The sequence below is a fragment of the Urocampus carinirostris genome, chromosome 4 (genome assembly GCF_059441175.1).
Source record: "Urocampus carinirostris isolate Australia breed hairy pipefish chromosome 4, RoL_Ucar_1.0, whole genome shotgun sequence".
Taxonomy (NCBI): Eukaryota; Metazoa; Chordata; class Actinopteri; order Syngnathiformes; family Syngnathidae; genus Urocampus; species Urocampus carinirostris.
The window spans coordinates 19,465,320-19,481,808 of NC_142352.1; the positions used below are offsets into that span (position 1 = coordinate 19,465,320).

At 38.1% G+C, this 16,489-nt stretch overlaps 1 protein-coding gene across 2 annotated transcripts in view; it reads left to right on the top strand.

Annotated features, from left to right (window-relative positions):
- prmt3 (protein arginine methyltransferase 3) overlaps positions 1-16,489 on the top strand; it is an 87,645-nt gene that overhangs the window by 38,486 nt on the left and 32,670 nt on the right. For both annotated transcript variants that reach the window (XM_088333844.1, XM_088333843.1), the window contains exons 11-12: positions 3,959-4,037; positions 14,558-14,745. In XM_088333844.1, coding sequence (XP_088189970.1) covers positions 3,959-4,037; positions 14,558-14,745 — 267 coding nt within the window. The remainder of the gene's footprint in view (positions 1-3,958; positions 4,038-14,557; positions 14,746-16,489) is intronic.

Here is a 16,489-nt window from a genome sequence, read left to right on the forward strand (position 1 = left end):
GTGTTTTGTTGACATGATGGGTTTTAGAGAAACTCAAAGTTGAATAAGATTTACATGTAAGTAATGTTAGTTCACCAAGCTGTTGTATGTACTTGTACAACTTGGTCCGCAACAATATTGACGCACAGGCAGACACAGGCAAATAAAGGGCAGGGAGCTGGGCTGTTTCACCAATCAAACTGCAGAACCTGATAAACAATGAGCGTAGCGAAACCGCGAAGAGTAAACCCCAATACAGCAAGGGAATGCTGTTCAATGAGAAAATACACAACGATTCTCGTGTCTGATATATCAAGATAATTTCAGACCAAAGCAAACCTTCTCGTCGCCCACATCCAGCCCGCTGCTCTGATTTTGAAATAATTTTTTTACAGGCACGTTAAATATGATAAATTATGACAGTCTGGTGCTGCCTTACGCCACAACGTCTCACAAATATACATAGAGTATAAGGCAACAACATAATCAAGTGGCTGTACCTCTACCTAATTAATATTTTAAGGTACAAAATTGTTGGGAGGTGACCACGGTGATGCTAGCCCGACCATAAAGCTTTGACTCTCCTCACAGGCCACACCCTCATATCCCTTTCCCTTCAAGTGAAGCAGTGTCCCGTGAAATTGGCACTAAATTATGAGGCCAGTGTACGCCGTGTGATGCTTTTAAAAACGGCACAGCGTTAAGGTCACCGAGTGGACCGTAGTCAGCAATAATGAGCGCATCTGACTTTGGATCCTGACCCATCAGGGCATTCACAAACAAGAAATGTAACGCTCGGGCCTGTTCCGATTGATTTGCGTCACCGTCGCTTATCAGCTTTGAACCTTGACGCTGATGTTGGTGGTAATAGGGTCGAAGTCGTAAATCATGGTTCTCCAAATACGCGTTCCTTGCTTTTTTTTATGTATGTAAAGCTGGGTTTGCCAACCTTTTTGAAGCTGAGAGCTACTTTTTCCTCATTGCAGTGTCATTGATATAACACCAAGATAAACTACCAATGAAGCACCCTGACCACAGTGGAGGTGTAATTGAAGCTTTAATTCCTTATGGTGAAAACTGCAAAAGTACACCACAATGCATTGGGACCGTGTGCCAATAAGTCCACAATAATAAAGTTCAGAAACTTAACATCTCTCTAAATTGATACAATATATAGTTTGATTAATATTTGATTTCTGTTGTCGCTGCCAAAGGTGACAAACTCGCTATCAGGTTCAGGTGAGCAATTACTTCTTCACATTGCCTTGTTAATCCTTCAACATAAAATGAGATAGATTGGACATTCAACCGTCTTGTTAGCCATTGTGTGAGATTTCTGATGACAACGAGAACTCATAGGTGCTGCGGAAAACCCGAAAGTAGTAATATTTTGCTGTAAGTTTTAACTTAAAGCTCAAATAAAGACAAAGTATTTATGTTAAACACTTTTTAATCAACATAAATCAATTTTTATTCTTGCATTATATTTTAAACACAGCTACTTTTTTATACAGTTATTTAAACAGTTGCCGTAAGGGCAACCCAGTCACTGATTGGCGCAAAGGGCTATCAGTTTGATATACATTTCTAAAATAGCACTTGTGTTATTACTATGTTATTACTTGGTTGTAATTATCAGAAGTTAAATTAGGCTCAGTCAACCACCAAACATGCCAGATAGAAATCAAATATCCTAGAAAATTACAACGACCCATGACATTTTTCAGAATCACTCAGGCACCACATTGGAAACTTTTCTTTCAAAGGGAAAGTGTGACTGGTGCTGCTTGGTGTTAAAAAAAAATACAAATCATATTTTTTTTCGGACTACAAGGCGCAACTAAGAAACCCCAAATTGGCTAGAAATTTGAATGTTCACTGAGTATACCGGAGGCATTACATGCGGATAAAATTAGTATTCATTAATGAGTATTCATTAATTTGCAATACTACACAAGGTTTTACGGTATACTGGACCACCCTATTTGTGCAGTGATTGATCAATCAATAAACATCACTAATATAGCAAGACATTGTTTGCAATGGGAATCGAACTCGGGTAGCAGTGGTGAAAGCGCTGTAACCTAACCACTAGTCATACAGGTAACATAGAAAAAGGCATTCGATTTTAGCTCATCGCCCTATTTTTAGTCGCGTGCCGGAAACTAATGTAAGCGAATGGAGAAAGCAGGAAGTTGTCCTTTCAGAACTGATTTTTTTTTTCATTTATATAATACTTTTTAGGTATTGTAGATTTTCTTTAGTATTTATTTCTTTTTCCTATAACTGTGATTTGTTGTATATGTTTTGTTTTTAATTTATTTACATCTTTTATTGTTACTTTATTCTATTGGTAAATTATTCAATTTTCATTTTCTACTCTTTTTTTCCTTTTTAAAATGTCATTTCATTCATGTTTTCTGTTGATCAATTATTATTTTCTTACTGTTTTACACCATTTTTCCAATACCAACAATTTACCATTTTTTTAACCATCAAGGCACTGCAAAAAGTCAATTTGAAATGTTAATTTATAGGGTCAGTGTGTAATATGTGACCACTAGACTTTGCTGTATAGTGCAGTGCAGCCGAAAACAAGTGAAGAATGCATGGAAGAATGCAAGGGAACTACTCAAAGGGACCAAACTGCACCCTTTCTTTCCCAGCCTTTTGCCGTTTCTGGGGTTGGACCCGTAGTCTGCTCCTTGTAGTTGAAACTCTTGCTATGTAAAATAAATGCTACTTTCTTGACCTTCAAGTATTTGAACTTATGCATGTTTATATTATAGTACATGTATTATTGCTGAATATTTCTAACAATGTTGGTTTTTTTTTGTTTGTTTTTTTTCACCACTAAAGGCTCAACATAATACATAATGTCCCTTGATTGTAATACTTAAAAATACATTTTTACCCCAGTTGAGTATTATTTAGCTGTCCCCAAGCTGCCAAAAATTCTTGTACAGGCTTTCTGTCACATACAACAAAGCGTTGTCATCACTGTCCTGGCCCTCACCTCACCTTGCTCGTTCATGCCCTCATAAAAGAGGAGCGTCCCAATGCATTTATTCTTGGAGTTATTCGTTATCTGCTAGCACAAAATCCCCCCAAAAAAAGAAATGTAGACCATAGAAGTAATAAAGGATCTTAAACAAATATACAGTGAAGAGTTTGGCAGGTTAGCTGATTGGTACTGGTAAAAAAAACATTTGATAGCAGAAAGTGAATAGATGTAGACGAAAGGCAATTTCAGCATTAATGAAATAATACCACGCTTAGTGTATTATCTGGTGGTGCAGAACAGTTCATGGACTCAGTCGATTTTCAAATTTCTGTTAAGGGCCGTGTTGAGATGCTTTGCTAGTCAACGGGGCTTTAGGGATCGGGGCGAGAAGTCGAGCCGGTGCGCTCAGGTCGTCGTTGGCGGGATTCAGTTCCACTGCATGGTCACTGCGTACCCCACCCCCGGGCCGGGTTTGGGCATCAAATGTCAATGATTAAGTCTGGCCGGGCTTCTCTCTCTGCAGTCAATATGTGCGCTTGATTTAAGTGACCAAGCCCGAAGCTGCACCTTGGCGCTGCACTTCCGCGCTGCGCTTAATTCGCCCGAAGTGTGCTCTTCGGGGCCAGAGTAGGCACGGTGTCAAAGTGCATATTCGGGTCTCCGTCCACCATGTAGGGACTCTAATCAACCAAAACACATGATGCTTTCTGACTGAAAAAGTGAGTTTTCGTGTATCAGTTGTCTCTGTATGGCAAGTCCAGAGTGCTTTGTGGCATACAAATATCCAGAATGAGGGAACACACACATGCACAGTAATGCGTGACAATAGAGCTATTAATTGCCTTGTGCTATAATATATATTCCTGTTTCACAGAAATTCACTCTATATTGGTGGTCACAAAATGAATTGACTGAACAATCAAGGGAGCATATGTAAGTGTACAATATAATTTTTTTCTGTTTTGTCTTCCCCAGGGTTACTTCCTGCTATATGAGTCCATGTTGGACTCTGTCTTGGTGGCCAGAGACCTTTATTTGAAAGACGGTGGTTCAGGTAGCTCTTTTTTTTCTTGTTCCTCTTCACCAAACACATGTACAATACAGCACAAACATGCTAAATGTATTTGAACAAAAGTGAGACCAATACACGAGTCCCATCAATTACCACAGCACTGATTTTGATGTATTGCGTATTATAGAGTGTATTAACGTCTTTCGAAAATGCACTGGTGCATGTCTTGTACACAATAATGAGCCCGCCCACTAATAAGGGGGAGGTTATAAGGAGTTGCACCAAACAGCTGAAGGGGAATTATTCAGTCCATTGGGAATCCCGTGGAACTGCCATCATGTCCAATCGTGGCGATTGCATTCAATAGAAACATGCTGGCAGTCAATATTTTGGGCAAATAATTCATTTGCATTTGAGAGCTAAACTTAAAGTTAAGATGCATATTATTAATTTGGATAAATCAACAATACCCCTAATGGATATCAACAAATATAAATAGGTTTGGTAATCGTATAGTAGATGTTAAAGGTGGTATGCGTAATTTGAGGTGTCCTTAAAAAGTCGGAAGTAGAATTAAACACAGTATGTGTTAACAATGTCCAATTGAGTGCATATAGTCTCTATATTTTCCCACTGCCACCCTACTTACGAACGAGATCGTTTGTAAGTAAAACATTTTCATAAGTTGCTTCAGTGCTATATTTTGTATGTTTAAGGTTTATATAAGTATGTTTAAGCCTTGTATAAGTAACCTGTATTGTTGCGTACTAATAAAAATAAACATTTCATAAAATAATATGCTCTATAAAGATAAATAAAGTTGAGTTTAACTTACTTTTGGAAGATGGAATTCAAGAAGTCCTTCTCCATTGTAGAGAGTGGCCGAAAAAAAGCAATCCGACCGTTTTCTCAACCGCATCAAGCTTTCTTATTCCACTTGCGTTTCAAAAGAAACGGCTTGCCTCTTTTTTAAACTTTACACCAACCATATTGAATGGATGCATGAGATATTAAATGATAAAAATGTCAAAGTTCTTAGCGCGCTGGAGATAGTGTAGGCGTAGAATGTGAGGTGCGCATGAATGAGGTCTGTTGGGCGACGAATGTCGCGAGAGTTGGTGCAAGAGTGTAGGGAAGCGCGAGAGTTTAGTTCTGGAGAGAGTTTGGTGTGTTTACAGTCAACGGGTGCTGACGGTTGTCGCTCTTCAAAGAGACCGCAAGTGTTTCTAAGTACTTTTTCACAAGCGAGGAGCAATCTGTTAACCACACAAAACGACACGCTACCTTGGTGGCAGCAGTGGGATTATGAGCATGTGAAGGAGAGATGTTTAAACACGAACTAGGAAGTAGAAGCAGGATTTTTTTCTTCCGGCTGGATGCCGGGTGACATCTCACAGTGCCACACGCCGGTTGCGGCGGAGAGAAGCACCACAGTACTGTCCTGTTCTCGGAAAAGGTGCACACATTATAAAATCTAACTTACAGCAATGTCCAGATATTTTTTGACATCCCGAAAAAAATGTTCGTATCACTGTTGTGCGTAGGTCGAATGGTCGTGATTAGGTGAGCTTCTGTATTTGCTTTTATCTTACTTTTATCAGAGGTGTTTTGGGACATGCCACACATAAGGAAGCAGTAAATGGTGGAGGGGTGCAAAGTGATTTCATGCTCGCATCAGTCTTTTTCTTAGTGTAGAATGAAAATGGCAAACAAAGGTATAGGCCTGTTTAAAATACAGTCCAAATGTCAACCGAAACAACAACAAAAGATTTAAAAAAACAAAAGTTTATTCGGGAGCGTCTACGAAATGTACGTACCCGTTGCATGAGTTTGCAATCATGAATTTAAGCCAGGGGATGGCAGCAGGGAATAACACGTTTTCAAATTCTAGACATTGCCTTTAATTGGAATAATTGTGAGTCTACACTAAATCTAGAATGTGTAAAATTTAAATTAAACCAGAGAGTGGAAAAGTTCTCATAAAAAGGGTCTAATTAGGTTGAACAGGTTGTAAGTTGGATGTTACTTGTAGTAATATTTTAAATGTAATACCTAATTTAATCAAACTTAGCTGCCAGTGTAACAGTATTTATTAATTTTTTGGTTTTTATTACAAAACTTGATCCTGTAGAGCAGGGGTGGCCAACCCGGTCCTCGAGAGCCGCATGTCCTACATGTTTTCGGAGTTTCTCTACTCTGATACATGTGATTCCAATCACCTGGATCGTCATCAAGCTCCCACACAGCTTGCTAGCAAGCTGCAAATGTGCATCACCGGAGTTGGAGAAGAGAAACCTCAGAAACAAGCTAACCGTGGACTGGGTTGGTCACCCTTGCTGTAGCGAGAAGGGGAAAAGGTACGTTTTGGTTATTGTTTTTACCTGTAAGTGTCTGTCTGACCAACCAAAAAAAGGGGTAAGGAGTTTAAATATGACCACCATCTTCTATAGGCAGTCTGTTAGGTTACCTTAGATGTGAAATATGCCCAAAAAGGCTCACTCATCACTTTGGATTTTCTTGACTCAATATCTTTTCAGCAAAAAAGAGCAAGAGGATGCCTGAACGGCTGCTTTTCAGCTTCAACTCTCTAGTTTTCTTTTGTTTTGCCATGATTTATTTGCATCTTGAAGTTAATCTTTTGCTAGTCATGCAGCTTTAGGGATCGGGGCGAGAAGTCGAGCCGGTGCACTAAGTTTGTGGACAATTATATATTTGGGCTGTTGGTACCCCCATTTTAGGACTTTAGTGTCCATCTGGATTCAGTCTTCTCTTTGGGATTTTCTATTCTCGTGTGCCATGTAGGCCAATGAGAGGCTATTTAGTGACACTGCCAAATAGGGAAATGCCACCCAAAAATGGTTTTGCGTCTACGCGGTTGATGTTCTAATGGCGCAGAGACATTTTACAAATGGAGAAGCCCCCGTCCGCCAGATAGTTTGTGTCAGCATGCCCTGCACTGCACCCTGTCCTGGGAAAAGGGATGTGTTTTTGACCCCTCCCTCAGCATCCACCCTTTCACAGCTGACCAATCACGGGGCTCAAGAGAGCAAGTCGAGGGGGGCTGGAAGCAGCGAGTCGCGAAGGACACAGATGTCAAAGCCATGAATCTGGGCACACCAGTGGGCCCCTTTCTCTTCGTCTTTTCACTTTTTCAATTTGTAGGACCACCCCTCTCCTCCACCCAACTGTTTTCTGTTCAATTGAAGTGCATGTTTGTCATGTTCTACTAAATGAAAAAAAAAACGTGACACTTTATGAAATCTGCCTACTCTCTGGACAAGGTTTAATTAAAATGTTGCATTTTTTTCTATCACATTGTTCAGCATTAATGGACCAACATTTACATTAGTCTCTAGTAGGGATACATTATCAACTGGAATCTCATCGATATTGCGATGTGATGAAGTGTGATCGTGTAATCGTAAGACATTCCTTTTATTCCAATAATTTATAGTTCCGTGTTTGTGAGGTTTTGACAGCACCAACAAATCTGAGGAAAGTTTTAACGGCATTGGCTAATAAAGACGATGCAAAGTTTGCAAGCAGCACGCTGTGCCACACACCCACCACAACCCTTACAAAGCTCCCCAGAGAGAGAACTTTTTTCTTAAGGTTAAAGGATGTCGATATGATTAAATACACACAAAGAACAAAACTATTTATATATTTTTTTCTAATTATGTATCCCTAGTGTCTAGTGAGATTAGTATTAGCATCTCGTGCAGGGGTTAGAAACCTTTTTGACCCAAAAGGCCATAAATGTTAAGAGAGAGCGAGCTATACTGAATATTTTAAGAAAAAGTTGAACAAAACCGCCAAAGCCGCTCTCCAGACAAAAGCAAACATTTGATGGTTTAATAAAATCTATGAGATAGTAATAATGCCAGTGCCCCATATCAATATAAATATACCACTTAAAACGTCTTCCTCCCGCAGTTAAGAGTGTTGAAGCTCATTTTTTCTGTCATGTCAGTCCTAAATAACCGTTTCAAAAACAAGGTGAAAGCAAAGGTGTTTTGTAATAATGTCACAAACTGATGTGACGAGGATACCAATGCATTGACCTTCAGTGCAGATGGCGCTGGGCAAAAGAGAGAGTGTGTGCGTCCTGTCCCGTTTATCGCTCTGACCATTCCAACCGCTCACCCAGTCAAGTCGCTCTAGGTTCGTTTCTAGTGTTTCTGGGTAAACATTTGTTTTGGTTGAAAGTTTGTTCTGTAAGAGTTCTTCATAAAATTTATCAACAGAGAACCTAAATTATTTAATGGGCTTTGATTGAAAGGATATTCACAGCTAAAACAGGGTCTGCGGGTGTGACACCCTGACTGTAAACTGCAGTTAGAATTGTGTCCTGGAAAGAACCCGGTCTTTGAATTGTGTTTTTTAATACAGTTACATATTTTATATATAGAATATATACAGTATTATTTATTCTATATATGTATTAAAATTCAACAGTTTATTACATATATTAATCGCAGGATCATATGCAACTGAATGAAACAGTTTTGTAGATATTCCACCGCATTGCAAACGCTAGCTCTTCTGCTATGGCTGATATCTAGCCGCTATATGCTCACATTTTAGAGTGACTTTTAATTTGCCGGGTTTGTACGGGTGCTTGAAATCATTGAAAAATGCTTTCATCTTGGGTGAAGTTTTGTAAATGCTTGACATTATTGCCATGTTTCGCAAACAGTCTGCTTAAAAATGACACTGACACTGGTGCTTTTGAATTGCCATTGTATTTCTTCCTCTATTGTGATTAACAGCAGCTGACATTTGTTCGTATGGCATTGTCCTATGAAGCGTCATTGCCCCCTATAGGTCGTGCCCAAAAGGACAGGTGCATGCTACACCTAAAACAAGGCACTAGGAAATGTGTATTAGTGCAAGGATTACTTATGGCCCGTGCAAAAACAAAAAATCCATGTTACCAGTGGTAAATTGTAATAGGAAGAACTTCCAGCAACTGAAAATGCTATTTTTACCCAACACCTAAAGGGAGAGAGATTTGTCTCAAAAACAAACATATTTATAATCTTCCCTAGATTTAAAAATGATGTCTTGATAAATGCCCATGCAAGGTGAGAATGTGGATCTGTGAATCGTAATATACAGTATTTTGGGTTATGTATAATACTTGATTCACAATGATTTTTTTTTCTTTAATATTTAGTGGTGTGCAAAACTTTAACTGGGTAAAAAAACATTGATTTAAATTCTAAGAAAAAAATATATAAACAATTACACTAATGTTAATTTTTATTTAAAAAATAAATCATAGGTGGAGGAATTAGTGATTCTTTTACAAAGTAACGCCATGTAGTCGCCGCCATGTTTTTCTGGCATCTAGCTGCTGCACAATGATGATTTGGCACTCGTCTTGCTCAGAACACTCATATTAGGAAACACATTTCCTTCGCATTAGACAACAGTGGTCAAATATTACTCACTGGGGCTTTAATGGAATCGGATACATTGAGAATTTGACTGTGAAAGTCATTATAAAGTGCTTGAATTTAGCATTGACATTGTTCACCACATTTTTCACAAATATGTAAGTTTTAAAGCACCAAGTATCAACCAAAGCCTTTCTGAATTCTGCTCAATCAGCAACTTCATAATTGCTAACTTACTCATACAATTTCAGTCCACTGGAATGAATACCTTTTTTTTAACGTTACGTGACACACGCCCAATCACGAGCAGCCGGTAGCTGATAATGTGAGACCATGAGATGCCCGTGGCCGAGCTGTCGCCATCCGTCTTCACAATTTACTGTCCGACAGATTGGATTGAAGGTTGGGTGAGGCTTAACGGCAAGCCATATGTTGGGCAAAAATAAATCCAACGTGCCTACTGGACAGGTTATATTTTTCAAAGTGTGGAAAAAAATGGAGGTTTTCGCTCTTGAGATAGAAGCTCAAGGGTGGGAATAACTACGGCCTGTGGGCCACATTCAGCCTATCAGGCTTTTTAACCCCTTAACGTGCCAACAGCAGTGAATTTGACAAAGTGGGGTGAAGTGAAGTTGTGATAAAGCACAGGTCCTAAACACTTTTTTTTTAATCCCTGGGGAAATTTCCAACAACATGCCATAAGAAATGTACTGTAAAATTCAGGCTATAAGCCTTTTTTCCAAGCTTTCAACCTTGCGGCTTATGCAACGCAACAATGCGGCCAATTAATGCATTCTTTCTAATGGCCGCCAGGGGTGGCCGAGCAGTGAAGGTAAGGGTGAGACAGGTGGAATATATGTGTCAAGGAAGTTTAATGTAACTTTGCGCTTTGTGCATGGACAAAACTAGCATGACCAAACCCTCATCATAGAAAAGGTATCAGTCAAAAGGGCAGCCCTCACTATCACGTTGGAAACAATTTTACGACTATGTGTAATTGTAAACGAAAATAATGTGGCAAAACATAGGGATGACAATTAGCGACGTCCAAAATGTTTATGGCGGTTTCCCATTTATCCTTCAGCTTTATTGGAATTAATATTTTACACAGTTGGATTCTATGGATTGTCCTTGATGTAACAAAACCATTTTCGCGGACATTCAAAGAAGTTGAAGAGGGGACGTAATGGTGAATTATGCCGGTTTTCAGGTCTCTGTGATTAGTATATTTTGAAATGGTCATCACATCTTGAATCCCAAGAGTCTAAGCTTTCCAATTATATGTAGCATGACTTATTTCAGTGACTGGTGACATCATACTGACACATATTAGTTTATCAAAAGTCCAGCAGAACATTAAGGGGTTAAGGTGCTTTATATTATTTAAATTATTTCTGTGTACCATCTTTCTTTGTAAATATCTCTTGTTTTGATGTGTTTGTGGTGTGGCTTATATATGTACAAAATTATTTTTCCTTTAAAAATGTACTGAGTGCGGCTTATAATCAGGTGCACCTTCTTATTCGAATTTTACACATTTACGTGGTGTATGTATTTTTGCACCAAATTGCACAAACCCTTACGATACCAACTGTATGTAACATCCTACATGCCGTCATATTGTGTAAATTATAACTATAACCTTATCCTTGTTTTATAACCTTATCTTCTCTGTTCCTTCTTGGTTTCTTTACCTCACTGTGAATGTGTGAAACTGGAGTGTCATGCCCAATTTCGTTGTCACAATATGTTAACCCATTTTGTAACAATGACAAATAAAGGTATATCCTATTCAAATTAGACTCCAAAATAAACATGCTTAACGCCACCCATAATTATTTTTTTACTCATCATTATTAGGCGCAGGTGTGCACAATCATTGATTGACTTCTTGAAAGAGAAGTCAAAAATTTACCACTCTTTCACAATGTCTAAAAATTGGCCTAAATAAAATACACATTTGCAAAGGTTTGAGAGTTGTAAATTGGTTGTCTCCAAATGGCCACTTTGGGAAACGACTAGACCTACTATTAGAAGAATGTGTAAATACTATGTTGAGTTTTTCAGTTTGTGAACAAATTTGGCGAGGTACTACGTAAATCTTCAAACTATTGTCTTACCTGTTTTCCAGCTATATATTTTTGTGTGTTCCAACTCAAATGCCTCCATGTTAGTAGCACTTGAAATGATCATTTCAGTTTGGGACGAAACATCAGAATGTTTCTTTTCAAAGGAGACCATAACCGTCCATATTATGCACAGTTCAAGAATAGCATTCAATTTACCTTAGATACGTCTTGGATTGGGATTTTAGACAAATTTTACAGGAACGGTAACGGGTTAATCTGCTGAACTAATTTTTTTTTGTATGACATATTTGTCAAAGTGTGTGGCGCACCCGAAGCAAAGATATAGATCGGAAGTTCACAAATCCCTTAATCAATAGTGTCGTACGGGCACCACTTCCTCTGGTGTGTCTTGGGCAACTACAGCCTAAATTAAATCGGAAATGCATGATTACGATGAAATTATTCTAGACACTAACCCATTATGAATAAATCAAGGTAATATAGTCGTAAACCAGATTTTCAAAAAGAACCAGTGTTAGGCGAAATCCCTGAGGTCGAGATAATTGTTTTTTTACAATTGTTGAACAATACAGTGCCTAGCAAAAGTATTGGGTAATACTTTTGCAAGGCACTGTATTTTTTTACTTAAGCATTATCATGGTATCAAATTGAGATTCTGTATTGGCTGATGCAAAATATAGGTCTGCCATTTGTTATTTTAAGTCATGCGGACCACCAATCACATATTTCCCCAATTCGCCCGTTGAAAACATATCAGAATAAGTCTCTAAAATAAATACATTACAAAAATATACAGTTGCAGTAGCGGCTTATAGTCCGGAATTTACGGTACTTATCATCTCCAGGGGATATTGTCAATAATATACAGATAAAATGTAATATAAAATGCTACGTAAATATTGCAGTGAGTAATACAACATGTTTGCATGTATATTGACTTGTTATACCTAATATTCTCAGAACCATTTTTTTGATTATTTGCTATTTAATGACAACTGATCAATTATCATTCTTTTGTTTCTGTCTTTACTGTTTATTTATATATGTTACTGTTTTGCCCATCAAGTTATGCATGCACTTTAGTTAAAGTCAAGTTTCTTTTGTCCGTTTTTCTCTTTTTTTTCTGTAATTTCAGCCCTGGGCCTCTTTCTTAGCTTCCAGACTGTGAACCAACATTAGCTATCTTAGCTCAGAACAACCATATCAATAAATCACATTTGAAAGCACATTAAAAGACATTAAGGATCCACTGCCCCTTTACTGGGCATCATAATATCTACCAACATGGACATTGTAAGTAGGGCAGAAATCAGGGCAAATTGTGTTTTTTGTCATTTTTGTGACTTCGGGCAATTGATAGAGCTCGCCACGCCCACAGGACCTGAAGACATTCTCTAATGATTTGCATTTAATGCCATGAAAATTGATGACATTGAGCTTTTTTTCTTTTTTCTTTATTCCTTTGCTTGCTTTTCTTATTGGTCCTCATGAAGTGACAAATGTCATTTGTCAGAACCAATTTAATATTTATTTATCATAATATGTATTATATTTTTAGAACGTGTTACAATAACAAAAAAATCATTTTGATTTTAACCCCTTTAACATTTTTGGATTGGAATTTTAGGTGAATAAAGGGTTAACAATGTTAAAATTGATTTATAAATATGCCTTTTCAGTGTAGTTTGTTTAATTTTATCTATTGTTCACTGACCTTGAGTGTTATGGACAGCAAATTTAAATTGAATGAGTTTTGGGTTTATTTTATTATTCGTTTATAATTAACCCCTTAAAGTTGACAAACAAATATGGGTCTATATGATGTCCCTAGTCACTGCCACATATCATTGGAAAGCTTAAACCCTTGTGATTCAAGATATGATGACTATCTCATGTACTTCTATAGAGACTACTGAATAGAAATTTTTAACTTGATAGTAAAGTACGTCTAAAATAAGAAAAACAGAAGGGGATTCCATACACACCATAATGGAGAACGGTGTTGATTGTGATGGTAGATGAGCGGTGATATTTCAGCTTGACTGATTGTGGTCCATCTGAAAGGAAGTCCTTTAGTCACTGACAGATGGCCCAGATGGAGCAGTTTTTACACCGAAATCTCTGGGATGATGTCGTTAAGGCTAAGCTAAAGTTCAAGAAAAGCATCCGCACATAGCCCTCTCCGTGCTGCAGGTGGTTCAGCACGCAGTGGAGTGCTGTTTTTTGATGACGCACTTTGTTGATCAATTTACCTTGTAGGCAAACTGGTAAGGGTCCAAGGTGGTTGGCAGACAGGCCCTGATGTGTTGGGCGAGTATTTTCTTGAAGCACTTCATGATAACAGGTGTAAGTGCTACTGGTCTGTAATTGATGAGGCTGTTTGCTGCTGTCTTTTGCGAACAGAATGATCATGGAAGTTTTGTGGTATGAAGAAATGGTGCCTTGTGCCAAGGGCTGGTTGAAGATTTTTCTGAATATACCAGTCAGTTTGAGCACCTTACCAGGATTTACTGTGTTCAGCACCTGTCCCAATTCACAATTAATAACTGAGTAGCGTACTCTGTTACTTACATCACCAAATGTGGATTTTGAGTACTTTTATTGAGTCTGAGAAAACAAAACAAAAAACATTTCAGTGCTTTTAAAAAGTGGAATAGCTGATAAAATCCGTCGAAAGATCTACTTTGAGTAAAATTATGATTAAAACGGCTTGTAGCTCCTACATTGAACAGTCTCTACTTTTTAATTTAATTTTCAGGGCATTTTAGCTTTAAATGGGCATGAGAATAAATAGAGACAATTAAACCTTTGCACACACGACCCCACTATATGATGACAACATGACGGACGGTAGTATCCCGTAGTAAACAGTGGACAAGGCCAGTCAACGTAAAACAGTTATTCTATTATACCCCAGTTTTTAAAAATGTGTTTTTATTTTTCTTCTTCAGAAAGTTTTTGTGAGTTTCGGCACAACATTTTTAGATTAAAAAAAATGTGCACCCTTATTCCTAATGTAAAGTATAACATTGAACTCCATATCACACATGTGCTTGTTTGTTGTCCACAGTCTACCCAGACCTTTGTAACATCAGCCTGGCAGCAGTTGGAGATAAAAAGAGGCACCAAGACTGCATTACATTCTGGGACAACGTATACGGCTTCAACATGTCTTGCATGAAGAAGGTGGTGGTGCCAGAGGCTGTGGAGCAAGTCGTGAACGCAGACACGCTCATCTCTGAACCAACAGTCATACAGGTAAATATTCTTTCCGTTTTTTAAAAATGATAGAGTGCACTTGGATAATAATTAAATTGCAATTCCTCAGTAATTATGAATTACCTTATTTATGAGAGTGTAACAAACAATCGCGCACCTCCAATATATGACTAAAAAATGCTAAGTGAATATTTGAAGTAATACTTTAAATTAACCACTTGTATTGAAAAAAAGATTTCTGTTCAGATGAAGTTATCGAAAGGTGAAATGGTTGAATGGCGGGGGATAGTGACTCACGGTAATTGGCTAATGGGTCCCCAGACCCCGTTCCCAAACAATAACACTAAAATACTGTAGTAGTATATAGGTAGCAGTATTAATGTGTAATATACTCTTTTGTGATTAAATAACATCATCAATAAATAGACATGTAAAGGAAGATTTACATTTTATTGACTTTTGGTGTGACTTGAGCTGGTACAGTGGAGTTAGTGGGTGGATGCAACAGGGCAAGGAGACGGCGGATATGAAAACGTCTCTTCAACCTGCTGGCATCAGGTAAAAGGCTATAGTCTCTCAGTCAGAAACAGCAGGCTAGAGGACAGCTTCTTCGATCATGCTGCCAAGTAGGGCTGCATGATTAACCGAAATCGAATCGACATTGCGATGTGACGTAGTGCGGTAGTGAAACCGCAAAGCACTGCGTTTTTTTTCTAAGTTTTGTAGTGAGTGATGGAGTTTTGGCCAACCACAATTGTTACTGTTCCATATCTAAACGCGCCGGCCAATCAGAGGCAAGTTTTAATAAAAGCACTTGCCAATAAAGGGGATTCATAGTTCGCAAGCACCACCCTCTGCCACACCCACTGTGTGAGCTCATTGAGTCGTCATGGCGGAATCCGTAAACATAGTCCCAGAGTCAACAAGCGAGAAGGAAATGAAGCTTGCACCAAAGAATGCCAGTACATCACTTGTTTGGACCTAATTTTGTTTTGACGAAGCGGACGTGGTACAGAAGAAAAATGCCTGTTGCAGAACTTGTTTTCGGGTAGTCGCTAGGTCCAGAGGAAACACAAGTAATTTGTAGCAGCACCTTAAAAGTTATCATGGCATGTAAAAAGGATTACAGGTAAAAGACAAAGAAAGTGAATCTACAAGTGGACTGGGAGGTAAACAAACCTCCATCAAAGCAGCATTTGCGCCCTTCAAGCCATACGAAAAAAGTTTGCTAAGGCACAAAGAAAGAACCAATGCTGTGACTCTAGCTAAAACGTTTTAATAGTGACCAACCCCAAAACTGCAATATCGATTAGAGGTAACACTTTTTATTAATGCAAGTTATTAAGTGAAATGTTATAATAAGAGTAATAAATAGTTGTAGCAGTAGTGTTAATAAGTTAGCAGGAATGGTGGGTTTGAATTGATACTAGAATGTTTTTTGCACTGATGAATATGCTGCAGTAGCACATAGAAAATGTTATATTACACTAAATTGCTTTAAAACTGTGGATTTTTTTGTGTGCAATGTTTACCTTTTATAGTGTGCAAATGTTCTTACAACACGAGTTTTTTTTCTTTTTTTTTTTCTTTCAAATATTTGTGTTAGATGTTTACTTAGTTTGGTGTGGACCATTTTAGTGTGCAATGTTTACCTTTTTATGGTGGATTTGGTTACTTGAATACCTTTCTTGCACTGATGAACATTCTGCAGTAGCACATAGTACATTTTGTATTACACTAATTGCAGACATGTCATGTTTAAAGCCTTAAACATATGTAGATT